The 21,244-nt window shown below is 44.6% G+C and overlaps 1 protein-coding gene and 1 long non-coding RNA gene across 6 annotated transcripts in view; one reads left to right on the forward strand and one right to left on the reverse strand.

Moving 5' to 3' along the window:
- LOC107218064 (small conductance calcium-activated potassium channel protein) overlaps positions 1-21,244 on the reverse strand; it is a 161,715-nt gene that overhangs the window by 16,993 nt on the left and 123,478 nt on the right. For all 3 annotated transcript variants that reach the window (XM_015655813.2, XM_046743925.1, XM_046743927.1), the window contains 2 exons: positions 11,144-11,239; positions 6,061-6,482 (listed from right to left, as the gene is read on the reverse strand). In XM_015655813.2, the coding sequence (XP_015511299.1) occupies positions 6,061-6,482; positions 11,144-11,239 (518 nt within the window). The remainder of the gene's footprint in view (positions 1-6,060; positions 6,483-11,143; positions 11,240-21,244) is intronic.
- The window catches only part of LOC124295128, a 158,281-nt gene continuing 140,551 nt past the window's right edge, over positions 3,515-21,244 (forward strand). For 2 of the 3 annotated variants that reach the window (XR_006905032.1, XR_006905034.1), the window contains exon 1: positions 3,515-4,114. This is a non-coding gene — a long non-coding RNA (uncharacterized LOC124295128). The remainder of the gene's footprint in view (positions 4,115-21,244) is intronic. The other variant, XR_006905033.1, reaches the window with a different exon arrangement.

Raw genomic sequence — 21,244 nt, forward strand, 5'->3', positions numbered from 1 at the left:
GCGAAAATTTAATCGATACATTCATCCGAGACGAAACTTTTTCCTTTATTAGTTCCGGCTTTTCCGCTCACCCTCGTATAGCCAGTCTCAACTCTCCGCATTACGCTGTGAAAGGAAGAAATATTCTAAAGTGCCTGTGGACTCCTTCTATCCGTGGACTCTCGCTGGCAAGGCAAGCTTCACTTATTTTCCTTTCTTTTACATTCTTATTGTGCTTTTTGTAATTTCTTACATTCCGCTTCATTCCTTTACGGCTGAATTGTGTACGGGCCTCGTGAAATCGCAAATGCTTTATACGGTTTTACCCTGTAGGAAGCCAGAGGAATCAAAAAAAAAAAAAAAAGACGAAATAAAAAGAGCTTAACGGAATCCGGAACGAAGCGGAAATTGTACCTAGTCAAAAAAAAAATCCGCACGCGCTCTCGTTCGTGTCAGATTTTACGACGCGCGTTTTCTCGATGAAATTATTCTGTCGCCACGACAGGTACTCATTTCTGGCGGGAGTAGAATCAAATGAAAAAAGTTTCAAGTAATATTGCGCCGTTCTGGTGAAAGTTTCATTAATTTTAGTTAATAAGACTGAAAAGAAAATGAACCTCGCTTCGTCCTTTGGCCCGACTTCGTCTTACCTCGTTCTAAAATCACCTCCACGCTTGATAATGACTTAACCTTCTCCGAGCACATCTTTGACCCTTCTCTTTAATATGATCAAATTTGTTTTGGCTAATTGAGAATTTGTGAAGCCTGAGGATCGAATTTCACCTTGAGGATGCGAAACTAAAAGATAAATGCGCACATTTTAAACGGAATTTCAAAAGGGGTAATGAAACACAATCGTTCCCCCTGCGCAAAGCATTCATTGCGTCCATTCCTGATTGTGAGTGAGTGTCCTTAGCTTACGAGTAAAATATATTGGCTAGCATTGGGGCTCTTCGTACACCGAGTAATTTTCAAAAGCTCAATCTGCAGGTACGGAGGAACATCAACATTGTAGGACCAATATATGCTGCAGGGGTAGCTCAAGGTACGTAGCTCTGTGTACAGCTGCGATACGATAATACAAGACGAAAAAACATGGTGAAGTCAAAATAACACGTGGTAAAATAGCTTAACAAGTAATATTCAAATAGGAAATATCACAGGGCTCGAATATATTTTTACAAGTATATTTCGCATGCGAAATAAAAAACCGCGATCGACTCTACTGGCGGGGAAAATGGGAAATGAAGCAAGACCCCACATTAATTTTCATGTGCTCATTTGCTGTTAAAAATGGGCATGAAAGTATTCGGGAAGAGCAAAATGAGGGTGGAAATGGAATGAGTAGATTTTCCCTACGGTTGTAGTTCGCTGTCTGCAGTCAGACGCGAACCTAAGCGAAGAACGCCTTGATCGACGTTGCAAGCAGGAGTGCGTGATCGATCGATTAATTGAAATTTCGATCCATCGATCAATCGCACGACTCTAGTTGTAGCATATAAAGCGGTGGACGCGTTTTGCCGTGCAGCGAATTATTAACGCTCTATTATTCTGCTATGAAATAAAAATGTTTTTGCCAACAAGTATTACACGACGTACAATAAATGCGACGCTTATTCCACCGTCATTTCGTTTTATCTCATCTCTCTTTATGCCCGGCGGAAAAAGATCGATGTCTCATCCGGCTCCGGTCAAGATATTTCATACTCCAGTTATAGCTTCCGTGTAGTATGGATAATATACTATACCATCGTATATGATTGCTTGATTAAATTTCTGCAGGGAAATTGTTAGAACTCGCGTGTTATTTCGACTCCGAAACAGATAGAAATCCGGCTTTCGGAACTCGTGATATTTTTTTTCACAGGATACATGCACTATTATTCAGCTACACATCATGGGCATACAGAAATTTTCATGTATATGTATGTATAATATATATACATACGAGTCGCACAATTTACTAAGTAGACGGCGAAATATTGAATTTTCGCCTAAAATAATATTTGTATGCACGCGTCGATCCATGCGACATACAATTATTATTCAAGGCAAGGCTGTGTACGGATAAACACTCAATAGTATGTTGAGCAATTTTTTAACTCTGTCTATAACGGGCTCTCCGCCCAATGGTTGAACATGTATAATGCAGTCAATAGTGCAAATAATATATAAAACGTCCAAACACCTTTTACCGTGATGAATTTCGCAGCGTACACTTACGCTCATAATCTTCATGCATGATTGATAAGTGACGAGCAAGGATGTGAGAGGAAAGGACGAGATATGACCACCTCGAAAATCTGTGTCGCATACTAAATTATACATTTTCCTACTCGCAACTGTGGCGGTAATAATCTCGCGCGTTGCCTCCCTGAATTTAACGACCCATATACGTCGGCTACGTGTTACACTCTTTTGCGCGCATAAACCTGTATTCGAAACCGTATAATAATTCTCCACTTTAGTAGCGAAGTAAATCTAAAGGCAATGAACCGGATGCAAAAAGTAACGGAAGTTCTGACTGCAAAACTCCGACGCCTCCAGGTGCCGAGTCATTCCGGAACGTAAAACGCCGCAACGATTTCGCAACGTTGGTTAACTGCAATGACTACTTTTGCACTATTTTCACAAACCACGTCGCTGACAGTTGCGCGAAGACGCCGGGAAAGAAAACCGCAACAGTTTCACCGCGTTATCGTTCAAACTTTCGTCTCTCAAGTAGAGAGAGAGTTCGGAAGGTCGAGACTCCGAGATATAAGGCAGGTACGACGTTGCATTGCCGTGAGTAATGATTTCGTCGAACCCGAGTTCACATCGGTTCCACGCCCACCGAGTCTTGACAGTAAATTGATAACCATGGCTGGGTTCGAATCACCTTTGCCGATGCAAGGTAATCAGTTTCAAACAATGCCGTACATCCCGAAGACTATATTCTCTCGTATCACAGGTAAAACGCGCCTCTTCCCTGGTGGTCATTCCTTGAAAACACTTCATTAATTAGTGAGAGAGAGAGAGAGAGAGAGAGCAAATAGAAAAGGAGGAGCAACCCATTTCCGCTCCCATTTATAAAAGGTAATTCGGATCTCAAGAATTCCCTACGATTGGCTTCGTCCTTCGTTAAAGGGTCCCTGCTCATAACTGTTCGTTCGAATAGGTATACAGATCGGCTGACATCGCGGGGAGGACATTTATCGAAGTATTGAATAGACATTGAGAATAGAGTTAAGGGGGGTGGTGGGTCGACGGTTCCGTGGGCAAAGATTACACGGAGATACTGGAACCTCGTCGCGCCCTCGTGTTCGAGCCCGAGTGACGCGGGCAGCGGTGTTGCCTCCGCGATAAGGGTCCGCACACATCCAGAGCACTCTGAGCTATCGAGGCAGCGATACACCGTACCTATGTACGTACTTGGTGCCCTGCAGGTACGTAATTCCACCGGTATTGTATTTCAACGTTCGAACGCGCTCACACACAAATTCAGCAGCCGGTGTACCTGACAGTTTCTTAGTCGCGTAACTCGCTCGCACCGATCCGCGTTGTTGTGCCGTCAACAGACGCTTCGCAGTTGGTGTACCGAGGACGCGAGCGCGTTAACAACGAAGCTGTGTGTGCGTGTGTGTGTGTGTGGGGCGTAAGCTCGCTGCTAGCTCGTACACTGCAGTTTCACGGAAACAAACAACCGGGTAAAGGACGCTTGGCACTTCCGTTATTGGATTCAATTAGCCCTCTGTGAGGTAGACACAACGGACGCAGACTTGCCTGGTGGCATTGTTCGCATCGCGCGACTGTGAAATGTTCTTCCAAGTTTCGACCGTGTCATCGCGGCGTCAAAGCAATATGGACACACCGCGTACGTGCAAATTGCAGCGTCATGCAGCTGAATAATGTTATTCAGAGCTTTTCAACTTGTGCGAGAGGTAATTATTGTGGTGAAAAGTTTTGTGCACGCTGTGTTTCGTGACGAGTTTCTCTCTCGTTTGAGGCGTCGCGTCGTGGCAGCGATCAGTGTCGTCCAGAAGCGGTAGGTGATATCTCGTCACTTACGGGGGTCAAGAGGAGGTGCGGGCGGATGCTGTAAGATGTTTTCCGTGCCCCAGGGTGGCGGGAGGTGACTGCCGGACAAGTAAGGTAGGTATGTACCTGTCTTCGTTATCGTCGATTAATCATTACGACCGAGCGAACGTTTCCGGAAAAACCGTTCCCGATGCGAGCTCGACGTGTGATAAGGTCGTTGAAGCTTTCCGTTATCGGGATCCCGCCACAGCCGAGAACTATCATTTTCATTCCCCACCCGTCCCTGCTCAAAACAAAAAAAAAAAAAAAAAAAAAAAAAAACGGGAAAAGTAAAAGAAACGAGGTGCAAAAAGGTCCGGCAATAGAAAAAAGGTGTAGGCTCGTTTTTATGGCCGTGAATCTATCCCGGACGCGAAAGGTTGGACCCGATAAAAATAACTAGGAATCGCGATTATCGGGGTAGGTAGTCGGGTTGACAGGATTATCGCAGTGAAAAAAGTTTCGGTCACGTTTGGCAATAAAATTCTTTATAACCATACTTTCTATGGGTTTGAATCGTTGTATGAACGATATGAATCAATAGGGAACAATGAACTACGCGGATAACTAGGCGCGTGTACCAGATTTGACACTCGATTCATCCCTAGTACGAGTACACCTACGCTTTCCGAGAATCTTGTTCTGCGGATCAACAACACCCACGTGCGGCTACCTCTAATTAACCAGGGTCTTGTTCGCCGTTCGTATATTTTCCACGAGGCTCTCAGTGGTATCGTTTCGGAAGGTTAGGTACCAGCATGATCCTCAGCTCGCGTTTCGGACAATCGCTTGTAGAAAATACGAACATTTCGAAGAATTGTGCTGTTAATTAAAGTATTCAGTATTGAAATTAGATTCGTTACGGTAATTGCCTCGTTTTTTGAAGTGCGAAAATATCAACAATTAAACTGTCGCGAGGAGTCTGTCAAGTTTTGCGAAAGATTGCGTTTTAAGAAACGGGCAAAGAATACGATAATCATATTCCCCTCATTTTTAATCACGTATCACAAAATGCCAGAACTCTATGATTACATTAATAAAATGTCAGAGTTCTTTGATTCATGTTTATCGAACGCGCTGTCTGTTTTTTTTTCATTTAAAATATGATTTCGTCGACGCTTGCATAAATGTGTTTGACTACGAGGAAAAAGTGTCATATGTCCCGAATTTCGCATTATTGAATACTTGAACGTTGTAAACTGATCTTGACAAACTCGATTACTGAATCGCGTCCCACGAGACACGAAATCTGTGAAAAGTAGTGCTTGAAAAAATGATGAGATATTTTTTTTGTTCACCCACCACCACCCATGGAATCTGTTGTACCTATTCCAAGATTGAATCTCTTATAATCTCGACTCGAGGGAAAATTCCTAGCAGGAAAATTCCGGCAAGACATTCCAATTTAAAGTGATTCTTTGAGACTTCGTGAATGCTGTTAGATAGGTATTCAAATTGGACGAAAACAAAAAAAAAAAATTAAAAGAAACAAGGAAGAAACGTTCTTTGCAGTGAACGTACATCAATTTTCTTCTCGCAAAGTTACGTCAGAGGCGTAAAAGCTCGTTGTTTCGCCTATTATGTTCACGGAGGGGGGAAACTAATGATCCGTTCTACGATGGTAGAATTTTTTGTTAGACGCGGAATTTACGGCGGTTTGACCGTAGGCAAAGAACAAGAGACCAGAAAGGGTGAAAGGTGAAAAAAGCACCGCTTACCCTTTTTCCCAATAGCAACAGCTAATACACCCGATGGTTCCGAGTTGATCACTTGAAAGCCAACGTAGCTCTAACCTAACCCTTGCGCGGTGTATCGGTTTAAAATTTTTTGCGAAAAACCATCCGGAAAATAAGAACCTCGCAACCCGGCGTCATATACAGTGAGAGTTTAAAAATTGCGGTACCGGAATGGCGACCTTGAGCGACCCTTGGGAACACGGATGGGTAGAAGCGTGGAATGCGCGAGCTGCTTTGCGGGGGGCAAAGCGCGGGGGTTTACGGAGGCGATAAATAATTCGGCACATACCTTTCGCACTGCCGCAGCGTCCACGAAGCGATTATCCATAGGGACACCATGAAAACCAACAACACGGTCCCCGGGCAGATGGTCATCAGGGTCTTCAGAACAAACCTGGTGTTGAAATTGATCCGATTCAGGGCGCCTATGCTCCTCGACGAGGCGTCGGTGAAGAGTTTCGAGTGCAGGAGCATCACCCGGCAGATTAGATAGAGCCTTAGGAACATCGGTAGCGACAGGGTGACGTCGTAGGGGACCCATTTCGAGCCTATGTCGCCGCCCTTGTTTGCCAGCTTGGTCGTCCACAGGAAGTAATACTCGCCAGGAATGGGGTGTATCGCGCAGATGATCAGCTCGATGGATATCTGGGAGATTCGTTGCCAGGTCATCGCGATTCGCCAGTCGTCCGCGCAGTTGTCGATCATGAATAACTGCGGAGGAACAATATAAGTCGGATACCGTGCGTGGCTATATTGTACGGCGTATAATGGTTCTTGGATAAAAATGGCCAATCAATCATCGCGCTTCCTCGCCTCCTGACGCCCCCTTCAAAACCATCTCGCAATTTTTTAAATCCTGGAATCTTGCCCAGGAGATATTTTCACCCTTAGAAACCGCGGACCGCGTGGGACGGTCGTCATTTGTTATCTCGGCCCCGTCATGTACCTTGGCCGAAGCGGCTTGAGGCTCCTTTTCAAATCCGCGTTATCAGGAGGCTTAATTTTTGGGCCCGATCGTTAAACGCATGTCCGTTAATGTCGACAGTCGTAAATAATTAATTAACAACCCCTGTGCGCCCAGCCGGTGCCGTTTCGGAGCTTTCCTTGCTCTAACCTCTAACCACCCGTTCATTAAATACCCACATGGGTTCGTGGCGCGTCGGGCGTATATTTTGGCAGTTCCTTTTTGAATACATTACAATGAAACATCGCAGATATGCACATCGTTCTCTGGTCGTGCAGTCTGACTATCTAGGGCAAGGACTCACTCACGATGAAGAGGAATTTTCTCGTGGTATCATATATCAACGCACGCAGCGTTGATATTACCACAGAAGTTGAAAGCCTGTATGCTCTGTATCGCTTTTTATTGTCCAGCACGGAATCGTCACAGTCGTTCGGCTTCAAGACGGCTCACTTAAATACGAAAGAAATATAAAAAACTGTGAAATATTAGAGCAGTGCAATCTTTTACTCTGCAGTTACCCAAGGCCTTCTAAAAATTCACCGCAAGCTCACGGCACCCGAAACTGTAGCGTGGTATAGTAAAAAACTGAGTGATGAATTACGGTATTTACAGAGGCGAATTGGGTATTCACGTAAAAACCAAATTCCACCGGTGTCGAAACGTGAGGCAATTTACGCTTTTATGCTGTAAACGGCACACGTGCTTCAATAATTCTTCAATTTTCTACGCTCTTCGATGTACGTTCAACGCTTGCAATAATTCCAACTCTCGCCTCTCCTCAACGCTGAATTCGATGCAAGTTTCAAAGTGTAACCGCGGATATTAATTAGTAACTTTGTACTTTGATTTGTGGACCGATTGCACCTTTAACTACAAGCATCAACTTCGTCTTCGCTTTGGGCTTTAACTCGCCGACATGTCAACCACGCCAATCCCTACGATATGTCCTTTCGGTAGTCCTTTGAGTTTCAACAAATTCGTGGAGGGGAACAGCACCGACTAATCTGGCAAGATATATATCCAGGTAGCCATTTACCTGAGCTCAATTCCAATTACACACACACGGGAACACGAATACAGTGACGTTATCTCGCGGGCCAATTTGTTATATGCGCAGTGGAAATAGACCACGAACAAATTACTACCCTCGATTATCCGGCGTGCATCTCTTTCCGTTTACCTCTACTTTTCAAATTAATTGCTCGAAGTTGAGACTCAATCATACCGGAGTATAATCTTCGCGTAATTTAATCTAGAGAAAGAGTTTTTTAGTAGGTACCGGGATGCTCAGGAGTGGTAGTGATTGCTTCGAGTTTTTTACGTCCTCGGCCAAATGGAAAGTTGGGAGTGTCTAATTGATTAATCAGAGAAGCCTTGATGTACAGGCGCGTCAATCTGGAACTTACGTCAGCTGAGTCTGTGGCATTCGGCGGGGTCGAAGGTTACAATTTAGACCTTGGCGAAATCTACTAATTCGTAAGTGCCTTCGGGTGACAAAGGTTCGTAGAATATCACCGAATCCGATAGATGGGCCTTGTTCGAGCAAATTTCAACGGCTATTGCTTCTGCCGAAGTGGGTAGATATCGGCTCGATTCATTGCACTCGCGGCATTAATCTCGACGACGCGTTCGAGGATAGGTTAAATTATTGTATTCAAGATTCCAATTCGTCACTGTGACAAATATACTGTACGTATATGCTGGCAGTTTTTTTTTTTTTTTGTTTTTCGGCCAATGATAATTAGCCGGTGAACCTGTTGTAGACAAATCCGGAGACAGATGCTGCTGATGTACGAAACTCCGACTCTCGTGGCATGAATTAATTCAGCAGGGTTAGTCCTAAGCTAACCGACACGATCCTTGTGCCTGGATATAATCTGACCACTGGGTAGGTACATCTATGATCGCATGTATGCTTTGTCGGGCAGGCAAATCGTTACAGCACTATACGCGAAGTGTGCGAAGCGATATATTTAATGTCAGAGCCGTCAAAGTTCCTGATTAGCACCATGGGAATAGCGAACTGTTTGTTTACTCGAAAGTTGGCGACTCGGTGACTCGTCAACTCATACCCAGCCATGCGACTAGACGGTACAACCGTCACGTTGGATAATAAGCCGCACGTGTAGTTGTATTTTAAGCCGAAATCCGCGTTTTGGGTACGTATTAGAAGTGGGAGCCGATATTGCGAAGCAGATTTGATCCGCCAGATCCGGATCTCGAATTCTTTACTCTCGCGGCCTTACTCGGCAGTCATATTCTCCGGATGCCGGATTAACGCAGGATTCCTCCATTGTCTTTTATCGTCGTATATGCTCGAGAGTTTTGCTGACTCTTATAGCGTATTGTTTCGATCCGGCCAACTCTGGCTGTAATTCTGCGCACGGCGAGACGAGGAAGAAGAAACTTCCTTCATAAACCTCTTCCAGGATTGGCGACTCTGCGACCTGACCAATCACGACGACCTCGGTTTGGGTCGGGTCCAAATCCTGATACTACCATTCCGGAATTTACAATGAAGAAAAATCCCTCGCTCGAGATGAATTCGATCACCGCCTCTGACGCCCTTCTATCTAATCGTCCCAACAGATCCGGCGGCTCGTCGCCAGTCTAGCCAGGGATAAATTATTCATCTCATACTTGAAAATGTTCGAATGATTTCACTGCCTAACAACAACGAAAACGTCTATATACGAACCTTGAGTCCGTTGAACAATATCGATGTTGTTCTTGTTAAGTGTTTCTTTTGTTGAGTTAAAGATTCGGCCGATGAATAAAATAAAAATAGATGAATTTACGCCCAGTCCTTCGATGTAAGCGAGCTTTAGTTTTTCTTTAATCAGCATTCACTTAGCAGCCTCTTATTCGGAATCCTTAAAATAATATCCCACGAATATAGCACTTTAACAACAATGCAATAGTTATTTTCTGAACGACTGAGTGATCGTGAAGCGTAGTAAATTCTGCGTGACGGTACTTAAAACGAGAGTAACTGAAACTGCCTTCATCCTCGAGGATATGTCGAAGTTTTTAGTTGGGGGCAAAGTTCCTCGGAACTACGTTGCCTTTCTTACCCTGCAGATGTATAGAAGTTGACGATCGATAGAACTATTCTCCATCGAACAGGCCCCCCTTTGGCGACGACGGCTCAAACTGATTGTGAGTTACGAAGGGTGGCATGTGGCTTGGATGACTTACAAGTCAAACTCGATGGTTATAGTTGTGTAATATAGCGACTACCTTCCTGCAGTAGCTTATGCGAGGCGAACGAAGCAAATAGAGGTGCGGTTAATCGGCAGAATAGAGCAGTGCATAACGAGGACTGATGTTTGTCGTCACCGACGGCTCGATAAATTATTCCCATCTTTGTTCATTTCGTACCATAGAATTTCACCACTTTGACGGTCAAGTTGGGATTCAACGAACCTTGTGGATGAGATCAGTGTATTTGGCCTTCGTCTTCCGTTGACAGAGAAAATGGCTTGTCTTCTCGGAGAGGGATAACGCGCTCATTTACTTCGTGGTTATAGATTTATCACCACCAAGAACAGAACAACTCTCGATAGAACTGACCATCGAGCGGAAGACAAAAAAAAAAAAAACAAACAAAAGAACTCACTCACCCACCCATTAAGAGAAAACCAGTCCTGTAGAAGTCTCGATGAGACTGAGACAACGAGTTGTATTCTCGGAAGTTACGAGACGAGGAGAAAAATCCTGATACCAGAAGTAAACCTGCACCTCGGTCGTTTCACATATTGTTGAACAACTTCACCGAGTGGAAAACCGTGGTGTTTACCAAGACGCCATGGAAAAAGAGGAGGGACTTGTAAATATGAAGACAGATTGAACCTCGAAAGTTTGCGAGCGAAGCTCCCCAACGAGGTGAATTTTCTTATCTGAATAAATGCTCCCCTCTCAGCATCCTGCCGAAGTTCGCCCCTTTGATACGTCGGTACAATTGGGTCAGATGACTCGTTCGGGTTCTACAACGTCGTAGTTATCGTTCTGTAGCTCCTGTTCCTTCCAACGTCGAGAGCTGGAGGAATATATTGATCAATAAGAGGCCTCCCGAGATGTCCCGACGAGTCCTTATAGGTACACACATATACTATACATATACCGTAGACCCAGCTATTGTACCACGTACACTAGGATGTGCTATAACTTAATCGAGGTTATTGTCAGATACTGATAGAAATTCACCGTTGCGATGTTACGGATGCGAATTATAGGTATCCGAGTTACGCAACTTGGTCTCTTTCGTCGTGGTCGTAGGCGCTCGTCCGGTGTAAGCCGCTTACTTCTTATTCAAGTTTCGCGGTACTCGAAAAACGAATCTCATCAAACGCCCTCAAATCTACCGGTTCAAAGTGGCGTCTTAGACCGTCTGTAACATACGTACCTGAACTTCTAAGGCATGGTAAGCAGATATGAGGCCAAGCAGTATCACAGTAGACATAGAGATCAGGGTTTTCAGGGCGGTGGAATAGAACGAGGCCTGAAACAGAGAGGAAAATAAGACGGTTAATATCGTTTTTCGTCAGCCGGTGCGAAAGTTCGCGAATGTTTTCGTGGTCTGTTATTTGGATGAATTCTCAGGCCTGAAACAGCGCAGCGGAGAAATCAATGAATGTACGTACTGCTATGCGTCTCTCATAAATTGGGATCGGAAACGATCGCGTGAGTACGCTGGCTGTACTAGGTTGAAAGAAAAATGAGTCTAGATGCAGGTTTTCCGGCGTTGTTTTTCCCCGAGATCCCAAACTCGCCACCTGCGTTTCGCAGACATTTCGGTTATTCAATTCCACCGAAAACTCGGCCCGTGTTCGGATAACTGACCCAGTTTGAAGACCCGGGCCAACCCGGTGAACCCCAAATTAGGTGGAATGGCTACTGTCGGAGGAACTCAACCTTAAATCCAGTATCCCTTAATTGCCACTAGCGACCTGTGCTTCGCGTTCGGCTTAGGTCAAGGGCTTAGTTATATCCTCCCTTTTACATCCTTCGTTCTAGTCAGGTACAGCTTATTCAGTTTATCGCATGTTCAGTTTATGCAGTTTATTCAGCATGAGCTTTAAGGTCTGAAATCTTGAGTACTCGAGTGTTGAGTACACAGACGTGGGCTGGAATAGAAACTCAAGATTGGGGTTGTTTCTAAGGGCTCGGCATCATTCGCTGTTACGGTAATCTGAATGGTACAATCAGCATCGAAACCTTTGTTTATTCTTGTAGATGTTATGATCAGAAATGGGAATTGGGCACACGTTTACAGTTATTTTCATTGGATCTAAAAAAGTCAGTAATTAACGGTAATTTTCGCTAAATCATGGTATCACACACGAGCCTACAAACTTCCTTGCGGAGATGTTCGTCCATTATTCACACGCTTCATTCGTTTGCAAAGTAAGTCGATGAATTGACGATGCGATAATTAACCGGAAGTAAAATAACGCAAGCACTCGTTCATTGTCAGTTCGTTTCTCTGATGTACAAAATTCGGGCGTGAGTCAACTCCTGTGAATAACTCGGTGAAAATCGTTCGAACAAACCGTTTACGAAACGGAGACAAATGGAGGCGGGTAAATACGTTCGAAGAATCTGAATCCTCGTTTGTGAATGTGTAAAGCATATCAGATTCACTCTATACCTAGGTATAAACGGATTGAAAAGATGAGCTCAACATCGACGAGCAATTCAATATCCGATCACGGAGCTTCAACCGTATTACAATATCAAATAATAACAGAGAATCGCGAATCGGTGGAAAATCTGATTTGAAAATATAACCGCTCCTCGATTTGTTGTCGAGGGATTCACCTGCGGCAATTATATAACAATTATCAAAACGAGTTGCCAGGGGGCAGCAATCGGATGTAGCTGAGTCTAAACCGCAACAGTGTTTACTGCCTTAACGTACTTATTAATTATTTGTTGTTACGCTGTTCGTTGCGGCTCGCCCATCCAACGTACAAGTGCATACCGCATAATGCCCATGCCAGCATCACGTGCCTGAACCAACGGTCCAATTCACCGCTCCAAATTGCTGTATATTTGTTTGCGTTCAGCTTTTATCGTCATTGCGGCAGCATTATGTTTTCCGCGTCGGTAAGCGGCGTCGCCTCGTTGCGGAGACAACGGCCCACGATCTGGCGAATGGACATCTGTTGTGAAAGCAGCTTTCAAATTTGAAAATCCTGCATTTCTCTCTAGCCGCGAAAAAGCTCTCGGCAATATCAATTAAACTGAATTCAGGGGTGTGCTCGCAGTCTGAGCCTGAAAATCTAACGTAATAAAGTACGTACACAGTTAATCGTGCATCGCACTGACATATGGATCTTTTTTTTATCCCAATAGCTTTTGGGAAGGCATTGCATTTGCATGAGTAGCCTCGAAAGCTATCAATGGCTTGAAAAATGAGCGTAACAATTTACTTTTGTTTTTTGTTTCTCGAAACTTGAAAAGGTTTAAACCTAATCGAGCAGCGTCTATTAATTAACGGAGTCTAATTATTCATGATAAGTTTACGAATTATGGCGCAACTCGTGCTAAATGTAAATTCGGAATAGGCGGATGGGAGAATGCGTAACAGTAATTCACTCAACGATATCGTACCGACGACCACGTTCATGTCCAATAGTTCACGGACTGCGTACAAGATAACGTTATCATTACCAAAACCGTGTATTATAGATCATATTATATGCACAAACGGCATTGGTCTAAGCGTACGCCATATGTTATATCATGCGTATACCTCGCTCAGAGAGATTATAATCGTTCAATTTTACCGTTAAATCCAGCTTGCCACCAAATGGTGATCGCTGAATAATGAATTGCAATTTTAGGATTAATTTTTTTTTTAATGATGAAAATAATCGTACAATTTTGTGACACTTTTGACCGTGGTTATTTACATACCCATCGTCTCCGAGTTGCGATAATCAATTTTATCGAATCTTATTTCACTCTTACCTCGATGCGATTCTCATCCTAAGAAGCTTTACTTGTTAACGAAAGCCCTCGAGTAAGTAAACCGTTTATTGAACGGGAATATTAATTGATCCCGATACACTCCTCGACGGCGATCTAGGTCTCAACGGTGTCGCGATGTTCGTTTGAAAAAAAAAATCGTGTTTTTATTCGCAACGAATGGTTTTTTCCCTGCAGCTCGCCACGTAAACACCGCACGATAACCGAATGGCTGAAGCTTCGCACGTCGCCTGGAGAGAATAAGGTGAAAATCTACCTCACTTGCATCTGGAAGCAGCAGCCGGCGATAAAGATGCGGTTAGAGAACATCGCGCGCTCGCGTTATTTTCGGGGGTGGGAAAATCGGTATAAAGTATCCGTAACGCGACTTTACGGAGATGCAGATTCCGCCAGCGGGTGGAAAATCCGGTTCAGTAGTTTAGGGCTGCGACTGACTCTGCCGTCTTTTCCAATACACCGAGAGATTGAAATCTATGCATCTAGTAGCCAGCCAATCGTTTCACGGATACACGTGCAAGCTTGCGGCTTACCCGCGATCGAATTCAGCTTATCGACCCACAATACGCCGCAGTGTCCAAAAACCGCGCACAAATTAGGGCTGACCGTAATAGGTTTGTAATACGAGAGTCATCGTCTGGCCGACGTTACGCGATCCAATGGAAATGCATCTTTCGACGCAATGACAGACGCTGCAATTCCGGAAAGGTTCGTTCGTCTGCAGAAGTTCCTCCAGGGAGTTTACTCGTGAGAGAAACTGGCTTCTATGTGCTAAGGTGGCACTAAACTTCCCTTGTCCTCAATTATGTGCAACATGACCGCGATACGTTCTCGCGAGCCTTCATTAAGGAGGTTTTCCCGTGAACTGTCGAGTCGGGGTAAAGCTTCGTCTATTGTCCCCAAACTGTCCCCTGCGGTTGGACCTCTCCAATAACCAACCCCGGGCAACAAACCCCTTAATCGTCGACCAGCCTCCGACCGTCTTATGCGCCGCCCCAGAGACCGTTAATTTTTGACGAGCTCCCCGAGCTGACGGCTGCTACTCTCTTAGACGATGGGGTGGATTTTGAAGGCTTAGTTACCTGCAGGCACCGAATATTGTGCCGAAAGACCGGGCGAAAGATTCAATCAATTGCAGCTTTAGCGGGCTGACTTATGGCATTTGCGGATTTTCAAAAAAGCTTCATTTTCATTGACGATCGAAAGAACTCACCGGGCGATGAAGGGCCAGTTGACTACGTTTTGATACCTCGAAAACCATACTCTCTGAGAATACTTTGTATGCTTTTCTAATGACATCAATCAGTCGAGGAAGTTTCGATGTTGCGATAATATTTCACTCATTTTACCTTGTCGAATCATTCTTCACAATAAAAAAAAAACAAAAACTCATCGTCTATTTCTTTGCTCTGTGCGAAACGAGCGATAAGCTTGATCCTGGGGCTGGCAATTGAGCACTCAAGACTCTCTTGTCTTAGCGAGAAGCTTGCGTCGACATCTGACCCGACGAGGAAAAGCAAGAGCGACTTAATTAGAGCAAAGAGCGGAGCAAGGTCAGCATCGTCAAGCTCTGAAGAAAATCTCTTAGATCGTTCGTTGGGAAGTTTTCTCTCCCGCGCAGTTTGATGGTCGTCGTTTACCGCGTTCTTGGTCCACTTTACTCAACCATGAGAATTCCGATAGTGGGGACAGATAGCGAGAGCGAACAAGAAAGCTGTCCTTGGGGTTCGAACTAATTGCTGAGATCCAGGTGGGCGTGGAGGAAGGATCGGTTGATTATATCCACTCCGAATTTCATTGTGATGCAAAACAAGCGTCGGGCAAATATCCCTGGGGTGGTTATGGGGATGTAGAATCACCTAAGTCGGGTTGAAGGTACCGCGACGAATCTACATACGCGTTGTATACACACGTGCGATAAAGAAGAATGATGGAATGCCTGTTTTCCTAGTTGGCGAGTATACATGTACGTAACGTTATATCGGTATAAACGCGCAAAAAAGTCTCCGCAATATTTGCCGCAAGGAAAAAAAGTCCGATAAAAGCATCGGCCTTTATCGCCGTCTCTCCACGCTCTCCCGAAGCAGATGGGTACGTGTCTAGGTATAAAGCTGTATACAAAAACGGAGGGTGATTGCATCTGCGGGAATTTTGTCAAAGTGCAGGACGAGCCCTCGCTGAAGGACTCGGCGAAAGTCTACGAATCCCGTATAATAGATACAGTATCCTTCGAGGTATTCCTGCAGCGCGATACCGATAAACACTATCACGTATTGATACACATCCGCGGCTCAGTGAGAATAGAGAATCGAGAATATCGCCGCGAGGAGAGCGTGAAAGGAGAAAATCCGTTGATTCATGAGCCTGTCGAGCGGGGAATTTGCCTCTTCCAATCTCCACCTGCATTGGCTCCGATTCGGCCCGGCATGGCATGGCGTACAGAGCTTTGCCCTGTGATGCGCGATTATACCCCTCGGCAACATGGCTCGCCATGTGTGTGCACGAAGCACACGTGGAGTTCTCCCTAACGCTGGACTAGGTATGTAAATATAACTGAACGCTAAATTCGCGTGTTCTCCGGAGGGTTCTATTGTCCCTGCAAACATGCATTGCATGTACGTACCTACGGCAATGCGAGATGATTCTCCCTTGTTTTACGGAGTGCACCCGTACGAAATCAGACGTTTATAAATACCGACGCGTCGGCTCCTAACGCAAAGAATTTTATGATCCGAGGTAGAGCGCGATCTGGGCGTTTAACACGTGCAAAAATCTACCCCTGATAAACACGTAAATATTTTATTTCACGTCGTTATCCCTCACCGAAAAACATGATTTTTACTACCGGGGTAACGACCAGGATTGTAAAAACACGACGGAAGAGACAAATTGATTGATTAGGGTAAACTTTCTGTAGGTTTACGATTATTCGAACTATATTTTTTGCCGATTTATCTGTAATACGAACGTTTGTCCGACGGTGAGATAATTTTTATCTCGATATATAATCAATCTAATAATTTCCTGAAACAGTTGCCTGAGATAATAATTTGCAGTGTGTTCGGCAATAATTGCGAGTATTCATTTTTTTTTCCAACAAATTCGGTTATGATCAATCTATTACAGTACGTAATACTAACTGTCTGTAAAAAATGAACGTGACAGCGTTTTTAAAAGTGGCTAATATATCTTTCAAAGCTGATCATCGTGACGGAAATTTTTCAGCGCTCATTGTTTCGCAATCTTTTGAAGTTTAATGAAGGACGGGTAACGAGCCACTTTTAATTTTGACCGGGCTTCGGCTGCACAGCGAAAGCGCTGAGGCCTAGGAGCGTCAAATTTCCGATGAAATCTAACGAATAATCTGATGATTACGTCTGCTTGGAAATGTCACGGCGAATATTGACAGCTACTGGCTAGCTTCACGACGCTAATGAACGTTTTTAACGTTCTACTCCGATGGCACTGCGATATAAGAGGATTTAACTTGACGAGATAAGACGCGGCGACCTACAAAAGCTACTCCATTGTTTTGCGGTGTGTTGAAACATTGTTCGCTTGGGTTGTACGTTAAAAAGTTGGCGCATAATCCTCCGCTGCCATTAATATCACCGCGATACCTATACATACATATTCAGCAAAAAATTTTCGCTGAATAAAAGGCTTAACGATATACGTATTCATAAATCGCGTATACGAACGCCTGTTGTACACCTTCGTTTACACACAGAGTGGAATAATTAATCCTTTCCGTGTGAAAAAACAGGGGGATGTTACTTTTGTTGGCTGTCAGCGTTTATTTTTAACATTTCACCGTCTCTTCATGATCTGTCGTGCATTTTGTTATTCAAAAAATTATTTTTTTCACCTTGCCACGTTTCAGGAAGTAAATGGCTGATCCTTAATCGGAATCCGTAACCTGTTTATGAATAATTAAAATGTGACATTCCGCGACCGCAAGTTACGTGAAATCCTTTGACGTGGGGCAGCGCAGAATGAGAAGTGAAATTGGGTTTGTCCTTTGGCATCTGAATAAATTGAGCCTGCAGATAAACTCCGTAATCCCAAGGGAGCAGGTATGCGCCGGAATAATGGCCGCTTAATTTATACGTCATCCGCATCGTTGACTGGTTTTATCAGAGCTGCCTTAGCCAGTAACCTACCGCATCACTCTTTGCCGAGCGTTTTTTTTCTGCATCCTCATTGCCAGTTATTAATTTTCTGGTCTTAGATATCATCAACCGAGAGAGCTGTGAACTTTTTCACAATAATTTGTCACGAATATATACATATATACACGTATAGATCTATATTAACCGCGAACGATCCTCGTCGCCGTTTTCCATTCCTCGAATTGAAAATCTCACCCCGGATCTTTCGTTTCACCGCAGCTAGTCAGATTTCGAGGACTGAGACGAATTTTCGTGATTCAAAAGCGATAACGAAGGGATTTCAAGCTCAGCTGCGCGTCTTCTCAGGACTTAGCTGCAGCAGACATTATCAGTTCACGAAATACCTGCTACTAAGTACTTCCAGACGATCGTCGGAAATTAAATTAAATCTACGACGATCAAAGAACCTTTCATATTTTATACAAGTCGGTATTCGTAGAAATCGCTTTCCAAGTTTTCACCTCGTAGCTGTGACAAGAAGAGTTCGACACATCGTCAAGTTTTTCCAATCAACCGATGTACTTTTCCGGAAGTGCGGAATTTCTATGATGGCGGTATATTTCTCACGGCCATTTTTCGGTCGCCTGTAGCTTTCTGCCAGGTTACAGTAGGTGGGCCAGTAAACATCGAATCAAATACCGGTAATGGCGTGATATTTCGTTCCTCGGATCCTGATCGTATTATCGGATCCTCGCGGAGGCAGCGGAACTATAAGCTGCGCGGATCCTGCACACAAGAACATCTCGCGGTCGTGCAGGTTCGCTTCCATTTTATGTTGGTAAAGAAAATAAAATATTGCCCTACAGGGTGGCGGTGTAGAAGCTGGAGAGGCATTAGTACGAGCCCGAGTCCAAGGAGACGAGCTACCATTACCAAAATTAATTCCATACCCATTCCGAATCCAGTCTTTCGTTCCACCCGCTCATCCAGCTTACCTCGCAGACCGCGAATGGGTATAATCCTGACTTATTTCATAACTTTTCCCAACCCCGCGCACCGCTGCGTTCTCTTAAGTTTTGCAAACGCGTAGTTCCTACGTACCCACATACACCTATACATGCGTTAATACATAGGTACGATTTACGTCCGGTTTCGAGCTTTCGATCGTTCCTTTTTTCCCCCGCCACCTTGCACAGGTACGAAGTAAATTTGTCAAAATCGAATTTTCGCGAGTCGGTGCCACCGCCCCGGTTTGTCAGGATCCCGGAGTAAAAGGACGTCGGAAACGCGGCGGAAGCCGTACGACTCGGCGTCCGGCCGGAGAACAGCTTCGCAGATAGTGCAAGCTCGTATAAGTTGGGGGCGGACGGAGCCGAGTTGAATAAAAATTCTTTTTGTTCGGTTTACGAGCAGATCCACGCCGAAGCCGTGCGCAAAAGGAAGGCTGGGTTGGTAATCCGCGAGTGGAACGGGCCAACCTCGAGCTCACGTGAAGTCGGCGCACCGAGGATATAAGACCTTTACGAGGGGCGGTTTGCTTCCACTCCTCGCTCTGCTCTACCTCCTTTCTTCTTTCCCTCGGAAGCGGTCCGTGCGGTGTTCGGGTTAATTTTTGGCCTCGAGACTCTCCAATCACGTTTCGGAGGCCACTGATCCCCGTTACTGCCAGCGTATCTCTTCCATTGGCCAAAAACTTTCCCACCTCCAGACCGGCAAATCGCCACTCGTGACGGTGACCCAACCTCGCGAGGCTTAAGCTGCGGATTGCGGATTTCTCCCGGGTTCGGCCAATCCAAATTTCAACGGTTCCTGCTGCTTTTAGTGCTCGTATGTGGGCGAATGCCCCGAACGAGTTACCTCGAGGATCCTTCGGAGCGGAATGGTTTCGCGTATCAAAATCGAGTCAGTGCGAAACGTATTTTGAAATATTCGAAAGAGAGGGAAAAAACGTCTTATTCCGTGATTCTGCGCAGTTGAAGCAAGAGCGTAATCACAATACGACTCGAGTGTCGTGAAAAAAAAATGTCCAACATTTTCCCCCCTTTCCAAATCCATTCCCAAGAGCTGCCGGTGGCGAATCCTCGGAAAAAGGTATTTCGACCGTTTTTAAGGGCGAGCAGATTTCACTCAAGGGACTATTTTGTCCGGGTGAAGAACGCCGGAGCTTGTCGACTGCAGGTTATCGGCAGAGAATTGCGTTCGCGTTATGGGTTCCGGAGAAAATTGGCATGGTATTGGCCTTGGACATCTTCCGCGAAAAAATCTCCTCCGAAATTTATTTTTTTATTACATAATGCCTTATTTTCACCCTTCGAATGAACTTCTTCCCCGCCCCGTACAAGCTTCGATCTAATAAATCTCCAGATCAGCGAGATGCTCGCTACGTATACGAGGATCAGCCATAAGACATTTGTCTAGAAACAATCCAAGTGAGCTGTCGACGGTTAAGTGAGGTACTTCTGATTAATCATTCGTGTCTTGCTGCGTAAGCGATCGGGGATATCGGATTTAATTTCAACACCGGAAGCGAGGGTCGGGACTGCCGACCGACCTGGATACTAAATCTCAATTGGTCTTATCGAGACGAATTTGGAACCACGCCAGCGATTTGATTCCACCTTGTGCCTCTCTGTTTTTTTTCCCCACATTTTTCTCTCCCTTCCTTTTTGTTTCCTTCTTTTTTCTTTGTGCTACACTTCAGAGCGATTGAGAACATTTTTCTTCACCGTTCGTCGAAAACGCCGAAAAACTTTGATCATAATGTTTCAGCTTTCTCTTTTCGTTTTCTTTTTTTTTTTTTCTCCTCCTCCTCCCAGAGTTTTCACGACATTTTCCTTTATTTTATGGAACGATGAAAAAGTTTACTAATTTTTAGTTCTTTTTACTTAATTTCGATAACAATTGATCCCGCGTCTTCAGGGAAGTGCCTTGGAAGTTTTCTTTCAGCGATTTTCTGACCCTCCCTTCTCGTTTTAATCCAGCTGATTATCTTTCGTTCTTGGAATTTAAATCGATAAGGTTAAACTTGTTTCAAAATTTGATTACATAACGACTTACGCAACGTAAATGCGGTGAAAGGGATCCTGAAGGATTGATCAGGGGACTCGGTCACGTGCAAGCATCGCGTGTTCGTTTACTTTGCCGGGTCTAGATTGTACGTGGATGTGTGAGGGGAGGATGGGAAAGGTTTGCCAAAGAAACCGATGCAAGATTATTATTTATACACACGGCAATTGTGTGCCGATGTACAAAGCTTTTCGCCGAACGACCACAATTTGAAGTTCATCGCGAAACGTTACGCGATTGCCTGAAAACAAAACACAATTTATTTATATTAAATGAAAATCATATACAACATATTTATTATCACGACGTACAGTGGCTCTGACTTTATTATCTGTAGA

The sequence above is a fragment of the Neodiprion lecontei genome, chromosome 6 (assembly GCF_021901455.1).
Source record: "Neodiprion lecontei isolate iyNeoLeco1 chromosome 6, iyNeoLeco1.1, whole genome shotgun sequence".
Lineage (NCBI taxonomy): Eukaryota > Metazoa > Arthropoda > Insecta > Hymenoptera > Diprionidae > Neodiprion > Neodiprion lecontei.